Below are 18,566 nucleotides of genomic sequence, written 5' to 3'. Positions count from 1 at the left end.
GCTCGGCGGTGAAAGGTTTATCTGTCGGCAACACCGGAATGCGGACCCACAAACTCCGGCGCAGGAGGCCTGCACGCGCGGCAAGTTCGGTCCTTCGGCCCCACCAGCGCCGTAGGAGCCAAGAACCGAAGCATGCAACGACGCCGACATGTTTGCGACAGTGGCGAGACGTCCACCGAGACTACATATGTCGGCACAAGAAAATGCCAAGTTATTGTATCAAGGTGTCCGACGCGGGGGAACAGCGAAGGATTGAATAGGATTGAATAGGATTGAATACGAGAAGTCTATTTTTTGAAAAGCAGTCTATGTGTTATGTGAGCTGTGAGACGATGGCTGAAGCGATTCTCCAAGTCTCCTGAGCTTCTTGTTGGCAAAGTTTCCCCCTGACCTTCCCTATAGCTTCTTCGGTTCCTCATGAGAAAGCCATCTGTGCCTCTTTCATTGGCATCGAGCTGTCCTCCCCAAGCGCACTCCTTTCCCATCCTATGTGCGTAAGATTCAATCGCCTTGCCAGAATAGCCCAATCTCCCTATTTCGTAAAAGCTCGGTGTCCCAGAATGCCCAGATCTGGCTGAGTATGTTCCCAGTATATGTAGCACCTTCTCACGGTGCGTTCAGAGAAGAAGGTCGTAGAAATCAGAAACGTGTGCCGCAAAAATGAAAAGAAAACGAGATGCCGCCTGCATCATGTCGCGCCATGTTGCTGGTGAGAGCCTCCAGGTCCGTTTATTGCCTTGATGAATGGCAGTGGCCAGCGGGAGAACTTCATTCCTCTTCCGAGTCGTCGGACAGCACAATCGTCGGAGTAGAGTCGTCAGTCTCTTCTTCACTGGCTTCCTCCGCAGCATCGTCGGGAACGACAAAGCCCTCAAGGTCCTCCTCCTCCTCTTCCAAGTTCCGATCATCCGGGTTGGAAATGATTTCTTGAAGATAATCTTCGTAATCTTCATAATCAGGCTCGACGACTGCCCGATCATCCTTGACACGTACCCGGCCCATGAGCTGCATAATCTCGTGCACACTGAGCCCCTTGATGACGTGCCCATCGTCCTGAAGCGCGCGATCGATCTCAACGATCTTATCCGCTTGCATTCTCAGTATGCGGTCCTCGATAGGTGTCTGGACTATAAAGCGCGCAAAATGGGTTTCTTTGTCTTGTCCGTAGCGGAAAACCCGCGCGTATGCCTGCTGCTCCTGCGCGTGATTCCACCAGAGCTCCATAAGGATGACCCTGTTGGCGCGCGTCAGGTTCAGCGCCTGGCCACCTGCGCGCAAGGATGCCACGAGCACTTTGATTTCTTCGTTCTCTTGGAAACCCTTGACGGCGCGAACGCGTTGGTCCTTGGTCTGCTTCCCAGTGAGGTAGACGAAAGGGATGTCCTCGGCTTCCAGCATGCGGCCAAGAATCTTGCCAACAAGGACGAATTGCGTGAAGACTGTAAAGAATGACGACCTCATTAGACAGTGTAGGATGCGATGTGACTTAAAGGTTACATACCGATAATTTTGTCGTTGGGCGCCTCAGCTTGCCAACGCAGAATAGTCTCTTTGCAGGCGGTCATCTTCGCACTAGGAGTCACCGGCACGTCTGGCATGCTGTCACTGATTTCCAAGAAGTGAGATGTCATTTGACGGTTGTCGAAGGTTTGCTGGTAGCCGTAATAATCATTTCCGCGAACTTCGTTGCCCTCAGATTGACCATGCAATATGTTAGTAGGCCTCATCTTGCCGATGATTTTCTTGCATCCCGGACATATCTTGCCCTACAACGATATCAGCAGTAAGAATAATCTCAGTCGTTCAAAACTTACCGCAGTTGTTAAATGATCCAATGCACATTGGTTGCAGAATGAATGCTCGCACTAACACTGTTAGGCAAAGCGCATTGTGGAGGTTCTCTGCTCAACTCACATTGCCCTTAACTGGTACCGTCGGGGTCTCTTTGCAAACTGGACACACTGCCAGTTTCAGCAACTCAAACTTCTCCAGGTACTCCATATGTTTGTCCATGTCAAAATGCAGACCGAAGTTGCTTTGACCAAACGGCTTGAGCGGAGCATCTCCGGGAATGAAAGCATGAGACTGTTCTGATTCTTCCATGACTGACGCCTCAGCGTCAAGCTCAAGGAGTTTCCGGTAAGAAAGATCTTCCACTTCGTCTTGGCTGTCGACCTCGTCCAACTCACTATCGAATTCGCCTTCAATAGTTGTCTCGTCGTCGTTTTCGGAGATACTGTTGTCAAACTGAAGCGTAGCACCACTCTCAGGAGATGCAGCATTCTCTTCGCTGTCCGCCTCGTTCTGTTGACTATCATCGAAGTTGTGCTGTCTTACCTTCTCGCCGACGCTGTTCATGATTTGCTGGAGACGTTCCCCCGACATTTCATGTCTTTTGGTCCAGGACCCGATTTGATCATAAATGCTAGGGCCTCCTCGGAGATCAGCAAGACGTTTACGTACCTTTCTAATGTCGTCGAGAGTCATGTGCTTCCGCATCATCGCCTCGAGAAGAAAGGGATGAGTGGCAGCCTGCCTGAGACGCAGTAGCATCTCGAAACAGGTTTTCCGACTCGGCCCAGCTCCGGGAGCTTCCATGTCTTCCATCATCTTTCGTCTGAAGCATTCTTCCGCCATGCTGTTCACCAATGTCAGGGAGAAATTACGTTCGTAAAACTGGTTCAATTACCTGAATATTACGATTTCCTCCTTGGACATTCGAAGGTACTGATGTGTTGGATGAGTCAAGGGAAGGTTGATGATCGGACGACCTAAAAACGTATCCGCTTGAGTGCTTCGATTTGTCAGTTAATATATAATTGGCAGAAGCTTAAACGACATACCGTCTGTACGCAACGGCGCTGATAAGATGGTCCAGGTTGGCCTCCGCCTTCGACTAGAGACAATGTTAGCTCGGGACTTTGTTGAACAAAAGTCAAAAAACTTACGCCCTTTCCGAACTTAATCTCAAATTCTTTGAAACTGCCAACTTCACAGCCAATGAATTTGAGATAAGGGTATAATTCTGTATGACGTGAGTATTGGCTGGCGATTCCGATCTCGCGAAAGACAAACCGTAGTTTCTGTTGCTAAGAGGAGTTCCACTCAACGCCCACCGATATCGAGCGTCGATAAGCAGACATGCATTCATCGCTGAAAGGAAGAGTATAAGCCAGTGTCCATCAAAAGTGCGAATGACAAGCTACTCACACTGCGTCTCGTGGTTTTTTATCTGCTGGGCTTCATCGAGTACAACACGATGCCACTTGATTTTGAGAAGATCTCCCTTTTCCTCCCGAAGCCATTTCTTGAATGCTTTTTTGTCGCCCTTGAGCTCTTTTCCCTTTAGTTCAATCTCCTCAACAGTCGGGGCGCTGTTGGAAATCTGTCTGTAGCTTGCAAACCTACATAGCAGTCAGTGTTATGGGTTCAATGCGATAGGCTTCTAATGACGTACACAATGTTGAAAGATTCAAGAAGTTTGACGTCCATCTTGTGAGAAGAACTGTAATGAACTATGCGAGTAGAAAATTTCCCTTCGCAGTGTGTCTTGACCTCGTTCATCCACTGATCGATGGTATGTCCGTTATTACAGACGACCAATGTTGCCCCTCGCCCCTTGCTCACAAGAAGATCGTTCGGCTGGTTGCCAACCATGCATGAGAGGGTGACGATAGTCTTTCCCATACCCATGGCATCGGCAAGAATGCCTCCCTGAGGTAATCTGTCCCACCCTGGCATGAGTTCTCTCTGCAACATCCAGGCAGCAGCAGTGAGCTGATGGTGGTGTATTGCGGTTTTCATTCCTTTGATTTTCCATTTGTTGTCAACGGCTTTGCAGTTATTGAAACCCCAGGCTTCGGATGCATCCTCTGTGTCATTTTGCTGGGACTTGGTGCGACGTAGATCACAGCCTTCGGGTATGGCTGCTTTTATTTGCTCAAACTGATCCTTCTTAGTCCTTGCCATGAAGACTGGCTCGGGTCGAGAGTCACCCATTCCAGCTCTCTCGTGGATGGCATCATTGGGCTGAAAGATAGTTGCGACTCGATCACGTCTCTCCTCTTCGTCTTTCAAGGCCTTTGCTGATAGCTTGGCCTTTTTGCGGTGTCTGGTTGGATCGGTAGAGGATTGCTTCTCCAATTCTTTTTGTTTCTTCTCTCGGAGTTCTTGCCCCTTTCTCGCAAAATACTCGGCAGCATTCTTTGGTGGGCCGTTGCGCTGCACTTCTGGGTTTTTGCGTTTCGATTTGTTTTTCTTCTCCCTCGCATTGGCCTCTCTATGCTTCTTGTCATTTTCTACTCCCCCTTTGGAAGCATACTTGTCTTGGTCCTCGTTTGCGGCTCCCTGTGAAGTGATGATAGCCATTTCTAGTCGGCATAGCTCTGCAACCTCTTCAGAGCTCAAGCCCCCCTCTTGCCCTTTCATCAGCAGCTCGGCTTTTCTCACTTGAAGGTGATTTGGATCTGGTGACTCGTCATTTGGACGAGACGAGGTGTGTTGCTTCCCTCGAACAATCGTGGGGCTCCTGTTTTCGGCCTTGCTCGTTTCAACCTTGCCAAAAGCTGAATCTGTCTCTTGCATATCCGGCTCATCTTTCACGTCCTGTGTAAGATCGATGGGTGGTGTACGGCTTGGCAAAGACCATTTATCCTGAGCCCTTGTAGATGCCTCCGTCTTTTGGATTGCCATGAAGTCACAGTCATCGTCAGAGGAGTCTTCAGACTTGATTGAAATTACTTCGTCTTGAGGGAAGTCGGCCTCTTGGGCAGAATCGTCGGCAACGAATAGATCGTCGAGGTCTTGATTACCGTACTGTGATGGAGTGGCGTTGATAGCACTAGCGCCGACGTCGTCGCGGCTTTCCCTGATCATGTCCTCAATAGAGTCGTCGAAAATGTTTGGCTCTTCATTCCGAGAACTCGCTGGGTACTTGGATGAAGGGTAGGAGTTGCCCTCTTCCTCGGAATCATCTTCGAGCTCGAAACCACATCGCGGCTTTATTCGATTGTTTCCTGAATGTGACGAGCTCATAGCGAAAGGTACCTTATCCCGAGGTGGGATAGACGTGGTAAATTGGCAAGAGTAGGTGATGTCCTGCAGATGGTTCAAGTTGCGAGGTATTTCCTTGGGGTTGAGGCTCAATGACAAGAGGGGAAAGTTATTCGTGAGTGGTAAAGTAGATTCGATGGATGGTAAGATACGATACCTCTTGGTCAGTCTGTGGGCAAAGTGCAGATTCGTCAGGGTGAGATGGTGACAAAGCGGTTGATAGAATAGCGGTTTAGCTGGGCAGGCGCGTCGAAGTGTGGGAGTAAGATGATCCTTACCACTTGCAAGTAACTTCGGCGTGTATTTTGACGAAGAAGTGCAAATGAGTTCGAACGTAGTCAAGGAATGTAAAGTGAGTAATGCAGGATGAGCGAGGGAAGCCTGCGAGGTGTTGGAAGAAGAAGTCCTGGTATGAGATACTATGGAACTGACGTTGGGTTGAAGAAGAGTGGAAAGAGAAAGGTGAGAAGTTGAAGTCGAGGAATGGCTTTAATAATCGAGGAAGGAGAGCCTTGATATGTGTTCCTTTCTGGAAGATGTCTAGCTGAAGAGGCAGGAGCCCAAATGCCACATCTTGGATTCTCCCCCTGCACTTTGAAGGTTGGCAAGAGCGATGACTGTTGTGAGAGGGAGCGTAGTTAACAGAAGTAGCTGCATGGTTGAGGTCAAAGACATGGCAACTTGGGGGAGTAAGATTGGTATCCAAAACAGGCGCTGGTCTATTGAGGTAAAGAACTATGAACGAAGATGCATCATTCTCTAAGGAAGCGAAGGAAACCACGAGCGATGTTGACACCGTCATGCTCAATATTTGCGCGATTGATGGCATCGGTAAACATCGCCTCGTCAAAGATGCCAGCCTTGTGGCGAACGTTGAGGATCTCGCTGACGATGGGGCCGGTGAACTCGGGGTGGCCCTGAACTGTGATGAACTTCTTTGGTGAGTAGAATCCCTGGACGGGACACAGCTCCGTGTATGCCAAAGACTCGGCGCCCGCTGGGTTCTCTGTTACGACATCGCGATGCATTTGGTGGATGCGCTGTGACATGTGAATAATTTGTCCAAAGAAAGACCGCCCTCACTCGCGCCGATTTGGAGGTGCGGAAGGTCTGGGTTGAAAGCTTACCATCTTCTCCAGCTGGAAAATCTCCTTGCCCTTGGGCGTGAGGTTGACATCCACAACAGCAACCTCCCAGCCGAGGTCGCTCCTCTTTACCTCGACACCTAGTGACCGCCCGACGATCTGGTGGCCGAAGCATACTCCAATGACTCTGATCCGCCCGCTATCGATGCACTTCTTGGTAAACTCGACCAACTTCAAGATCCACGGGTCGTTGTCGAATGAGTTGTGCTTGCTTCCGGAAATGAGGATGGCATCGATGGAGTCTAGATCTGGATAGACGGCATCATCGCCGACAGCGTGGTATACTGAAAGGTCAACGATGCTGTCGAGCGGCGCAGGCGGATCGCTGGCCAGGGCGGCGGTGCGCAGAAGTGCGGTGAAGACACCGCCATATCCGCCGTACTCGGCGTTGGTCTGCGGCTGCGGTGTATCGGCCTCGAGGATGGCCAGGCGGATGCGGGGTGGTTGGGAGCCCATGTTGAGTCTGATTGAATGAGTTTATGTACAAGATGGGGATGAAGATGCTGCGAAAATGTTATGAGAATGAGTTTCGAGGTATTGTTGCAGGATGAGACTGTGTTATTATTTGCGACAAAAGATAATGAAGCCGGGGAACAAAGCAGAAGATGAAGGAAGCGTGAGAACAAAGCACGGAAGCAAGTGACAGGTGGTGGCTGTCTAGATGCCGGCGCCCCGACCGCGGTCCCGCGGCGATGGTGGGGTTCACGCGGGTCGCGGTTGAGTCAAGTGAAAGGCGTCCACCCCAAGGTACCTGAGTGCCCCGCGATCCGATAGCGGGGGGAACTTACAGCGATAAGGGACCGCGCTATGGATCAGATAGCGATAAGACATCACACCGTTGAAATCCACAAAAGTCAATTGGACCGCCAGTCCCCCAGACTTACTGCGTACCTTAGCTGAAGGGACCTAACGCTGTGCAACGTTCCGACGTCATCCCCACCACCACCACCACCACCAACAGCTCCAAGTTGCTAGTACCGCGCCTCTTGATACTCCCGCGGCAACCTGCATATGCAGTTCCCCATGCGTTAATACTACCAACGCTCGAAGCCTTGTTCCAATACACCGACCTGTCATAGTTGTTCAATGCCTCCAAGGGTCTCCCTCGGCGCTTTCCTCGCCAACGCGAGATCAGCCCTGACGGCTCCGCAACGGGCCAGTCCCTTGACGTTGGTCGTCGGCAACGAATCTGCAGGTACGAGAGACACCCGAGGCTTGGCATTCCTCTATTCATGTGTAAATAAGCTGATGATTTATTTATTCGCGCCCAATAATCAGACCTCGACTCTCTCTGCTCTGCCGTCGTGTACGCCTACCTCCGCAGCCACGCTGCGCCTCACACCCTCCATATCCCCATCTCGAATCTACCCCGCGATGACCTCAAGCTCCGTCCCGAGATGACGGCTGCCCTGGCGCATGCTAAGCTCAAGCCGAGCGACCTACTCACCCTCGACGAGATACCTCAAGACCTCGCCGCGAAGGATTCCCGATGGGTTCTCGTCGATCACAATGCTCTGACGGGAGACCTCGCCAAGAAGTACGGCAGCAGTGTCGTCGGCTGCGTAGACCACCACGCCGATGACCACAAAGTTCCCCAAGACACGGGCGACGAGCCCCGCGTCGTCGAGAAGTGCGGAAGCTGTGCGAGCTTGGTGGTGGAGTACTGCCGCTCAGCGTGGGAGGACCTCGCAAAGTCGGAGACCGGCGCTAGCGACGTGGACGAGCACCTCGCCAGGCTGTCGCTGGCAGCAATCCTGATTGATACCACGAACCTCAAGTCCAAGGATAAGACGACGGAAAAGGACACTAGCGCAGTTTCCTTTCTGGAAAAGTTTACGAGCGGACGCGACGCGTTCTTTGACGAGATATCCGCCGTTAAGGAAGACATATCCTCGCTGGGATTCCGCGACGTATTCCGGAAGGATTATAAGCAGTGGGAGGATCTCGGCGAAGGTTTTGAGGCGAGCAGCCGCCACAAGGTCATGGGCGTGTCGGCCATTGTCCAGAATTTGGATTACCTACTCGACAAGGCTGGCGGCGATGATAATGTCCTGCTGGGCGAGTTCAAGGAGTGGGCCAAGGAGAAGAAGATGGATGTCGGGGTCATCATGACGACGTCGCATCCTGGTGGCAAGTTCCAGAGAGAGCTTCTCTTGTGGGCCTTCAACGAGGACGCTATCGAATACTGCAAGAAGTTCTACCAAGCATACAAGGATGATTTAGGCCTGGAGAGCTGGGGCGAGGGCAGACTCGATGAGGTTGGTGAAGGGGAGTGGAGGATGGCCTGGCACCAGAAGAGTCTGTCCAGCTCTCGCAAGCAGGTTGCGCCTATGCTACGGCAGACAATCAAGGGCGGCACCAAGCTTTGAGACAAAGAAGATGTGTTAATAGTGCGGCACTTGAACATGAAGCATGGAGTTATTATCCGGCGGACTACATCAGCTTGGGGCAGGTCACGCTGGGATGTACACAGGCAATCCCCATTCACCTCGAAAGGCGAAATAGAGTGGTGATGGATGGCTAGCAGCTAAGTATCTGTAAATAATGGCACTATCCATTTCAAATTCATCGGACTGTTCCTTATATCGAAAACAAAGCGAAGAAGCACGCTGGGTTTTGAGAGAGCAAGTCGTAGAGTCGAACAGCAGTGAAGCTCCCAGTCGCTGCTTCATAGCTCAATGTCCAATCACAAAGGCTGGTATAAACCACAATCACTGCCTTTCCCAAAACACCAAGCCCATCATATGGTCTCAAAACAGACCAGTGACCATCATCTCATTATGGATTATCTTGTTTGGTCTGGCACCGCTACATCATCATTCATCATCTCAAATTTCATTGGCTTTTGTCATATCCTTGGTATATCCAAAAGTACCTCATCTTATCCCGGTCGTGCTGCTTCAAGCCAGCTGGGCAACAATGGCATCCAGCCACTTGGCAAGCCTACACAATGTCAGTTTCCCAACTTCATCTAAACAATGCAAAAATCACTGGGGGTCGAGCTTACCTGTAACCCTGCTTGGCAACCTGCATGCTGACAGTAGGCTGCGCATTCGTCGTATACGCGCCACTAATATCCTTACCCTCCACAGCCTCACGGCCATCCGGCAGAACGACAGAGCACACAAACTTGTTACTCTCCGTCGCCCACGCAAGCGCCTGCGACTCGGGGTCCTCGAGGCTCAGCCCGCCGATCCAGCACTTTGACGCCGTCTTGAAGTCGCCAGAGCTGATCTCGGTGCTGAGCTTCGAGGCCCACGACTTTGCGACGGCCAGCACGCTGCTTCCCGTGCCCGTGATGGACTGCGGGATGTTGGTGTCCCACGCGGCGTGCAGGTTCGTGCTGGACCCGTTGAACTCGACGGCGATGCCGTTGCCGCCGAGCTCGAGGTTCTCGCAGTGCAGGGGCTGGCCGATGTCGCCGGTGAAGTGGATGACCATCTTGGCGGCGATCTGGCGCTGCTCGAGGGAGAGCGCGGGCTGCTGGAGCAGGCGGTTGGTGTAGTTTGCGTGGGCGGAGACGATGCAGCCCGTGGGGCCGCAGTCGCGGTCGAGGTCGATGCCGCACGAGTGCGGGGGGTCGTCGAGGGCGTCGATGTAGTGGAAGGTGGAGGTGAAGGCGCCCTCGGTGGTGTAGCGGTACGAGTCGGCCCAGCTGGCGACGTTGGCGAGGTAGTCGTCCGTGGTGTCGGCCAGGAGCTGCTGGAAGTAGGTTTTGGTCTCGGGGGCGACGAAGTTGGTGGCGATGTAGGCGATTGTCGCGTGGCCCATGGAGCCCCAGGCGAGGGCGGCCTTGGGGAGGGCGGCGGCTGCCAGGAGGGTGAGGGGGGTGAGGCGAGCCATGGCTTTTTGTGCCGTGGGATTGCTACCGTGTGAGAAGAATGAGAGACGGGGGGAGAAGGAGGAGGAGGGCAAGGAAGATGGATATGAAGGGCGGGAGATGTGTCCTTGGCGAGCGGGAAGAGAAGAGGAGAATGTCACGGTGAGGGAGCGATGCGGGTTATATGTAGCATTCTGGAGACTCGAGGTCCCTTCCGGCCCACGTGTGGCCAAGACCGGCGCGCATTAGTCCACTTCCATGATCGATGTATGTTCCATGGAGGCGGTAAAGGGAGTAAGATAGGCCGTGTTGGCACGGCAAGACAGGCGAGGTGCGGGAAGCAGGCCTTGGAGGCTGGGTTGGTGATGCAGCATTTCGCAGACCAGGACCCCCATCGTGTTGGCCCTCCTGCTTGTTCGGGCATCGCGAGCTTCGCATAAGTACCGGGCTAAGGTTAACCTGGAGCGTCGATCCAGACTGCGGAGGGCGTTTCCTAGACGCTCATTGGTCGACAAGATCCGAGTTGCACAGCTTTGCAATCAGACATTGCCATGCTATGCCGATATCCGGGCGCGAAAGAGAGAGAGAGAGCGGAGAGTCAGGCACTGGGAAATGTCTGCGTGTGATAGACCAGGGGCCGGGATACAACCTGCATGTTCAGACGACGCAGATTGACTGACGAATGCTATCTCCTCGTTACTCAACCGTGTCACCACGACACAGCCGATTGTTCAGATGCTTCTCTCCAGCAAGTTGAGGCGGAAACGCTGGCGCATTGAAGTTGGATTACACCTGCATTAGTGCCGAGGTGAAGTGGGAATTCGAAAAATATTGTGTCAATGTCAAATGATAATAAGGTAGACTCCGATCCTCCCCCGCAGTCCTGCCGGGCTCACCCAGAGATAAGACGGAGCACTTCCCGAATAGGAAGGTCTGGGATTAGAGCTCGGGCGGGCTAAAAAGAATTTCATCGTCACCAACGCCGGCGGAGGCGAGTTGCAGAGTCGCATTGCCCATTCGTGCAGGTCTTTAGACCAGTGCGATATTTTGTAACATGGCCGTCTATCCGTAGTTGGCGTTGTTGTTATTACAGTATGGTACATTTGAAGTTTGCTTTTGTGTTGAGTGTTGTACATGTAAAGGTGAAGCCTCCATCTCTGCCGCGTCTTCCGCAGCGTCATTGCTGAGTCGATATCACAATCGGTCAACATCGGTGAGCGCCGAGTTCCGCCATCGGACCAGAGACGCCCTTGTTTGCAGGCGCGCTATCTCGCCAAGAACATTTCTCCTGCCGTCACCCGTCCCGTCGACGTATTCCACTTCGGACCTTGAATCTTAGCTTGGAAATCGATTCCAGCTTCCAGGTGAAAGGTCTCAAGCGTTCCTTCGCAACGCCTCGAGCTCCTTGAACATCTTGACAAACTCCAACTCGACAGTCTTCTTGCCGTCGTTGGCTACTTTACTGCCGGATACCATGTGAGCGCTGATGTGTTCCGCATTAGGGTCGGCGACACGGATGCAAGCCTTGATGTCCGGCCAGATCGTCTCGTCTGGCAGCACTGGGGGCTGCTCAAGAATCATCTCGGGTACACATCTCCGGAGGGCGTCGATGCTCAGAGACCTCCTGTTGATGCGTGCAAAGATGTGAAACACTTCCCGGTATAATGCTGACCCTCTGCGTTCGCTGTATCGTGGGGGAAGACTCCAAACCTCCCAAAATTGATCCATGTTCCGCTGAATGGCATACGCTCGGAGAAGACGTACGAGTTGCGCTTCCGAGGGACAAGATTGCATGCCCTTGAGCATCACAAACTCCAAGTTACTTTGAATGCCCCGCAACTTTCCTTGCTCAGGTCCGCCTCGCGCGGGTGATGTTGCGATCGCCTCGATAATTGTCGTGAGCATTTCGTGGTCCATGACTGGCATTTGCCGTTGGTGCATCGTCTCAATGACCTTGGTGGCGAGGTCCGCCTGGTCCTGGCCCAGATCCCCCTCCGCTGTAGGCGCCTGGAAGATGCCTCTCAAGAGCCCCAAACAGTCCTCGACCTTCACCTGCTCCCCCTCCGACCGGATTTTCTCAATTCGCTGGCGATATTTATTCAGCGGGTCTGTGACAGGGCTCGAACTTGCCGAAGGAGTAATACCTGCGTCTTTTGCGCCCACAGCCGCCTGCTCGGTGTCTGTCGAAGGCCGAGAGAGACTTGTGGAGAAGTTTCTCCTCTGCGACGTGTTTGCGTAGTTGGGTTTCCGCGCTCGGATCGTGGTCGTCGGCAAATCACCGTATCGGTTGTGATAGGAAGAGTCTTCGTCGGCCAATTTACGTTCTTGAGCCTCGCTTCGTACGAGCTGCTGGCTCCATAGCCGTTCGAGGTCTAGTTCGTTACGCCGAGACTCGGTCATGACCTGGACAATAATGGTAGATCCAGTGGCTGGTCCACCGAAGCCAGACATCTTGCCTTGCGAATCGAAGCGTTCGCTTTCGCTGTATGTGGATCCACTGGTACCGAGGTTGACGCAGATCCATCCAGTCGAGATTCCATCGTCGCCGCCCTTTGCAACCATGGCACTCGAGCCGAGTAGCTTTGCCTTCCTCCTCATTCTTCGTAGCTTTGTCTTCAGCTCGCCCGGGCCAATCAGCCCGTCCGCGTTTGCCTCGATCTTGTGGTGAAAACGGAGCCACTTCACTAGCCGGGAGGCCGAGACGTGCAGGTGCCGCTCGCTTCGCGACGTTGCAAAGAGCATGAGAAGGTTGGGTCCCAAAGCAGGTGGCGGGTCGAGAGCGCGCAGGTCGAGGAGAGAAAGGTCGTCCAGTCCCATTTCTTCGTAGACATACTTCAATAGAGGCTCGAGGATAGGAGGTGGGTTGCTCGGCAGTTCGGGTAACGGTGACACATCTTCTTTCGGTGGATGTATAGGCGCCTCGACCTCGAGGAACCATGGCGTTTCTTCTTTTTCGCTGACAACCTGGTCCCCGACGTTCTCCCCAATCTTTGCTTCAGCTTCGGTTGCATGGGCAGGAACTTCGCCTGACGTTTTGGGTGCCTCGGGCAGGCTCGAGAAAGCTCTTTGCAGGTTCCGAGGTCGCAGGCTTGCGGTAGTTGTAATAGCGGGAGCTCGAAGAAAGGTAGCTGAGTTGGAAGTGACGGCTCGTAACAAAGTGTTGCGACACTGAAGACAGCCCAAAGCTGCAAACGCAGGTCGGGAGGCCATCTTTGCGTTAGCTTCCTGCACTCCTCGGAGACTGTGGTTGAACCTGGGAGCTTCCTGTCGACAAGAATTGTTGGCGGCCAAAATTCTCGTCCTTCCAGAGCTTGGACCGTGGCTTGGGAGCGCGAAAGTAGATTTTGGCGTATTACCTAATCACCCGGTAAAGTGCCCCATATTTCCGGCCCGTCGCTCCACGAGCCGCGAACTTTGTACTCTCAACGGCATGAAATTGCACTGCAATGGCCGTGTTCGAAGGTACCAGTTCCCGATCAAAATGACCGTTGATTCATGACTGACGTCACTCTGTTTCGAGTTGCCTAATTAGAGCATATTCCAAGTAACTCGGATATTTGCGCTTTGGGTATGGGCCGGCGCAGTGGTTCTTGCCTCCCATCTTTTGAGGTATAAGACGCGCGCCTGAAGATATGCTTACCTAACAGGCGTGGTGATGTGTGCACGTGCAATGGGGGGGGGGGGGTCGTACTGACGAATCAAAGCTCAAGAATCCATGGACAGTTTGATTGGCTTTCTGCCCCACCGTCCCCTTTTTGAGTGGACAGAAAATTCCATTCCAACGACGTTGTCCATTCCACCCCGGCGGGTGGAGTGGGACGACCCCGATTGCCCGAGTCAAAGGACAGGAAAAAAAGGACGGCAAAATTTTGATAGCTTGCGCCTCCTATCGACAAGCTCCCGTCCGCCTCCCCCCCAAAACTTCTCCCTCCACCCAAAATCTGTTGCATCCGCCTTACTGTGTATGCGCCCCAGCATCGCAACACATTAGGTTCATTCTCTGTACTTTGTAATATAGCCACGTTCTTGTCATACTCCTTATACTTAATGCACCGATACCTCTCCTAGATCTTCAACAGATTTCCTGTTGTTGAAACGACGTCACTTACCCCGGTCTGTCCTTTCGTCGCGTGAGCTTTCAAGATGCTCCTCAGGAACAGCCGGAGAAGTCTTTCCCTTCACCACGCAACCATCTTCCGATCCTCTCGACCGACACCAAGATACCCATTGACGACAATAAACGCGAGCGACAGAAGCAAACGTCTTTTTGGCACACAGAACGATGGACGGCCCACGGCCAGAAGAGGTAGCCTCAGCGGCGGACGGAATCTTGCCACCGCCGTAGATGACCATCAATCCATCGCGAGCTCCAACTACGACAGACTGGACAGTTCTGTCCTGTCAGCATACCAGAACGTCTCGGCTCGCCCGAGATACCACGAGCTGCGCGCCTTCGACCCCGCCTCGCCACTGGTACTCCAAGAGAGCAACGCACCGCAACAACCTCGGGGGAAAATAAACAACTTTGGCGTTCCTGGCGATGTGGACGAACTGTTGCCGATATTCGATGCCTGCATCCGTGTCGGCAAAGTCGATCGTGCACAAATGGTCCTCAAGCGCTTGGCTGCTGTCCCAAGCTTCCCTGGCGAAGACTTGATTTTCCTCCACAACCGATTCATCCGAGCCTCTCTCGAGCAGTTGCGCCTCCATCCCGACCGGAAACAAGCCGAGAGCCTTCACAAATGGTACGAGTTGCACATCAACACCAGGGGCCTCCCTCAAACTGCCGAGACTATCGCTTGCATGCTCAAGGCCTCTCTTATCTCCGAACGCGACGCCAGCAGGCGTCACCGGCTGGTTACTCGCTACATGAGACTGGCACCCGGCGAGGCGGGCTTGCAAGTCTTATCGATGGCCGAGATCCTGAGCGACCAAGACCTCGCAGTCATTACGGAAATCTGCCCCATATACAACCTCGCGCCTGAAGAGGATACTTCAGCCGCTGAAGTCAATGATGAGCATGTTGCCGTTGAAGAAAGTGAAGCTTTGAGTTCCGCTTCCGCGAAGCCTATGCCGCAAGTCATGGCCACACCTCAGAAAGGCTTCGGACTGAAGAGTTTAAAGCAGACTCTGAGCCTTTTCGACGAAATCCCTCAAGAATGCGACATCTCCACACTACCCCTTCGCGAACGAAGGGAGATCCAAGCCCGCCTCGAGCGCGACTGTGTTGACGCAGCTGTAGAGCGATGGCGCGAGGAGAACGAATCTCTACAAAAGATGGGCCTCAATACTTCGGTAGCTCATGCATCACTCAACTCCCGCTTGTACGACTGGCAACTTGCACTGGAGGCGCGACTGAAGGAGGAAATGGTCAAAATCGAGAAGTCCGAGGCCGTCGCGAAGAAGACGCCTGAAGACTACGACCGATGCGTGTACGGACCCTTCTTCAGACTTTCTACGCCTAGTCGTTTGGCCGCTGTCACCATTCTCAGCACCTTGAGTTCCACTGCCATCACTGGTGTCGACCGTGGCATGGGTCTTGCTACCGCCATTAGCGGCCTCGCAAAACTCACCGAAGAGGATATTCGAAGTCAACTCGCGAGCCAGAGGGTGAAGAAGGCTGATAAGAGCAGAAAGGTCGTCATGGCTAAACCTGCGGAGGTTGCAGACGACAAATCATCAAAAGAGGTGGCCAGCAATGAATTGTTTAGCGATGAACAAGCCAGAGAAGCTGTGCTAGCCGATGCGGCCTGGCCCCCTGCGGTGAAGGCTAAGGTCGGCGCGGCCTTAATGTCTGCTCTCATCGAGACTGCCAAGATCAAAGTTGTGAGGGAACATCCCGAAACGAAAACCCTCGTCAGCCAGTTCCAGCCAGCGTTCTCTCACGCTACTCAGCTCAGGAGGGGCAAGAAGATCGGCATGATCTTGCTCAACAAGGAGCTCGTCAACATCATGAAGCGAGAACCTCAGGGAGACTTCCTGGCTAAACATTTACCTATGGTCGTGGAGCCGGAGCCCTGGCAGGCCTTCGACAAGGGTGGCTTTTTGGAAAGCAAAGCGAGTCTTGTTCGTATCAAGCAGGGCGACAAGGACCAGAGGCTGTACAGCGAAGCAGCGATCGCCCGCGGAGACATGGACCAAGTGTTCAAGGGATTGGATGTCCTGGGCAGAACCCCTTGGCGGATTAACAACTCAGTTCTCAGCGTTATGCTTGATGTTTGGAACAGTGGCGAGGAGTTGGCAAACATCCCGGCATTGAACCCCGATATCCCGACGCCGCCCGAGCCCGCGCCCTCTGAGGACCCCTCTGAACGCATCCTCTGGATCAGAGCTGTCAAGGCCGCCGAAAACGAGAGGGGTGGCTTGCATTCCGTTCGCTGCTTCATGAACTTCCAGCTGGAAATCGCCCGTGCTTTCAGGAACCAAACTTTCTACTTCCCTCACAACATTGACTTCCGGGGTCGTGCCTACCCACTGCCGACATACCTCAACCATATGGGTGCCGACCATGTCCGTGGCATTCTTCGCTTTGCTAATGGCAAAGAGCTCGGCGAGCAAGGTCTAAAGTGGCTCAAGGTTCACTTATCCAACGTTTTCGGTTTCGATAAGGCCAGTCTCAACGACAGAGCGGCGTTCACTATGGACAACTTAGCCAATGTCATAGACTCAGCCACCAATCCGCTCAATGGCAACCGCTGGTGGCTCAAGGCCGAGGACCCTTGGCAATGTCTTGCAGCTTGTTTCGAGCTCAAGGCAGCCCTTGAATCTCCGGAACCAGAGAAATACGTCTCTAGCCTTCCAGTGCACCAGGACGGCACCTGCAACGGTCTTCAGCACTATGCCGCCCTCGGTGGTGACATTTGGGGTGCTCGCCAAGTCAACCTCGTTCCCGGCGATAAGCCTGCTGACGTTTACTCTGCCGTTGCCAATATTGTCAAAGACCACATTGCCAAGGACGCGGAGGGAGGCAATCCTTTCGCGAAGGCTATGGACGGAAAGATCACGAGAAAGGTGGTCAAGCAGACCGTCATGACCAACGTTTACGGTGTCACATTCGCCGGTGCCAAGAAACAGGTCTGCAAGCAGCTTGATTCGCTGTACCCCAACTTGCCGAAGGAGTGCGGCTTCGAAAACATCGTTACTGCATCTTATGTGGCTACTCTCGTCTTCAAGGCTCTGTCGTCCATGTTCCGCGGTGCTCACGATATTCAGTACTGGCTCGGTGAGATTGGCGGCCGGGTTTGCAGGGCTTTGTCCGCTGAGCAATTGGAGCGGATCGCGAATGATGGAATCGTACCCGTGCTGTCCAAGACCAAGGCTGTCGAGAATAGAACCTCAACTGACGAACTCCTGGCACAATTCCGCGCCACTATTGTCTGGACCACACCGCTACGCATGCCCATCGCCCAGCCGTACCGCAAGAGCGGAACCCGAATCATCAAGACGTCCCTCCAGGATCTCTCCCTCACAATTCCTGAGCGCTCCGATCCCGTACACCGCAAGAAGCAGCTGCAAGCATTCCCTCCCAACTTCATCCACTCCCTCGATGCAACGCACATGCTGCTGTCCGCGCTGGAATGCTCTGAGCTTGGACTGGACTTTGCTGCTGTTCACGACTCCTTCTGGACCCACGCCGCTGACGTCAACACGATGAACCGTGTTCTTCGTGACGCCTTCGTCAGAATTCACGAGGAGGATGTTGTTGGCCGTCTCGCTGCCGAGTTTGAGGCTCGTTACCGCGGCTCCATCTACATGGCAAAGATCAATGTCGGAACCGATGTCGAGAAGAAGATTGCAGCCCTGAGAAAGAAGAAGAAGGTGTCATTCAAGGATGAGCTCCTGGCTGAGCACAAAAGACAGACGCTCCTGCGCTCCGGGGACCCCGAGCTGATTGCGGAGGCCAAGGAGATGGTCACACCCGCTAGCATCTTTGAAGAGATGGCGGCTACCGAAGCCCTTGTGATGGGCGAGGACCTGAAGGCCATCGGCCTCGGTGAGATTTCGGAGGACGCGGACGAGACCGATGTCAAGATGGATTCAGGTGCTGGCGATGAAACCAACGATGCCGAGACATCTCATGCCGTCAATGAAGAGCTCCTCAGCGGAGCCAGCTCCCGATTCGCCACGAAAATGCTGAAGAACATGGAAGAATCGCACTTCAAGCAACATCTTCTCGCTAAGCCCGGAAAGTCGACCTCACGTCCTAAGACGATTCAGGTCTGGCTTCCTTTGACCTTCCCCCCGATTCCCGAGAAGGGCGACTTCGACGTTCAGAGACTCAAGGAGAGTGAATACTTCTTCTCATGATTGCGTTTCTGGCCTTTGTATCAGAGCGGAAGCGAGGCATGCTCGTCATGCATGAAGAGGACGAATTATTGGGGAGATGTTGATTGCATATTCTATTTGATTGCATCCGCGATGGCGTTGATGATTGTATAAAACGGGGGCGTTTTTCTGATGGTCTCGAGGGCGGCGTTTAAAACATAAAGAAGCAAGACAACTCCCAAGTAGGTGGTTTTGGGCATGTGTACGATGTTTGATAACTAGAC

At 53.3% G+C, this 18,566-nt stretch overlaps 6 protein-coding genes across 6 annotated transcripts; 2 read left to right on the top strand and 4 right to left on the bottom strand.

Annotated features, from left to right (window-relative positions):
• Positions 1-768: 768 nt before the first annotated feature.
• Positions 769-5,034, bottom strand: CABS01_10202 (SNF2 family domain-containing protein; the record flags this gene model as incomplete). Its single annotated transcript, XM_060543558.1, has 10 exons — positions 769-1,439; positions 1,502-1,766; positions 1,815-1,865; positions 1,915-2,638; positions 2,690-2,794; positions 2,844-2,896; positions 2,949-3,025; positions 3,076-3,153; positions 3,211-3,404; positions 3,458-5,034. 10 exons carry the CDS (start codon positions 5,032-5,034, stop codon positions 769-771), a joined length of 3,795 nt encoding a protein of 1,264 aa, XP_060399240.1.
• A 770-nt stretch (positions 5,035-5,804) lies between these two features.
• CABS01_10201 (glutamine amidotransferase class-I) lies at positions 5,805-6,653 on the bottom strand (the record flags this gene model as incomplete). Its single annotated transcript, XM_060543557.1, has 2 exons — positions 5,805-6,092; positions 6,180-6,653. 2 exons carry the CDS (start codon positions 6,651-6,653, stop codon positions 5,805-5,807), a joined length of 762 nt encoding a protein of 253 aa, XP_060399239.1.
• A 630-nt stretch (positions 6,654-7,283) lies between these two features.
• On the top strand, positions 7,284-8,566 carry CABS01_10200 (exopolyphosphatase; the record flags this gene model as incomplete). The annotated part of the gene is made up of 2 exons (XM_060543556.1): positions 7,284-7,392; positions 7,476-8,566. The coding sequence occupies 2 exons, from the start codon at positions 7,284-7,286 to the stop codon at positions 8,564-8,566; spliced, it is 1,200 nt and encodes a 399-aa protein (XP_060399238.1).
• A 531-nt stretch (positions 8,567-9,097) lies between these two features.
• Positions 9,098-10,040, bottom strand: CABS01_10199 (S1/P1 Nuclease; the record flags this gene model as incomplete). The annotated part of the gene is made up of 2 exons (XM_060543555.1): positions 9,098-9,140; positions 9,205-10,040. 2 exons carry the CDS (start codon positions 10,038-10,040, stop codon positions 9,098-9,100), a joined length of 879 nt encoding a protein of 292 aa, XP_060399237.1.
• Positions 10,041-11,391: 1,351 nt separating this feature from the next.
• CABS01_10198 (uncharacterized protein) lies at positions 11,392-13,227 on the bottom strand (the record flags this gene model as incomplete). The annotated part of the gene is made up of 1 exon (XM_060543554.1): positions 11,392-13,227. The coding sequence occupies one exon, from the start codon at positions 13,225-13,227 to the stop codon at positions 11,392-11,394; it is 1,836 nt and encodes a 611-aa protein (XP_060399236.1).
• Positions 13,228-14,160: 933 nt separating this feature from the next.
• On the top strand, positions 14,161-18,324 carry CABS01_10197 (DNA-dependent RNA polymerase; the record flags this gene model as incomplete). The annotated part of the gene is made up of 1 exon (XM_060543553.1): positions 14,161-18,324. The coding sequence occupies one exon, from the start codon at positions 14,161-14,163 to the stop codon at positions 18,322-18,324; it is 4,164 nt and encodes a 1,387-aa protein (XP_060399235.1).
• Between the last annotated feature and the right edge of the window lie 242 nt (positions 18,325-18,566).

The sequence above is a fragment of the Colletotrichum abscissum genome (genome assembly GCF_030869225.1).
Source record: "Colletotrichum abscissum strain IMI 504890 chromosome Unknown Scaffold_26.1, whole genome shotgun sequence".
In the NCBI taxonomy this organism is placed as follows: Eukaryota; Fungi; Ascomycota; class Sordariomycetes; order Glomerellales; family Glomerellaceae; genus Colletotrichum; species Colletotrichum abscissum.
This window is presented reverse-complemented; position numbering and strand designations above follow the sequence as displayed.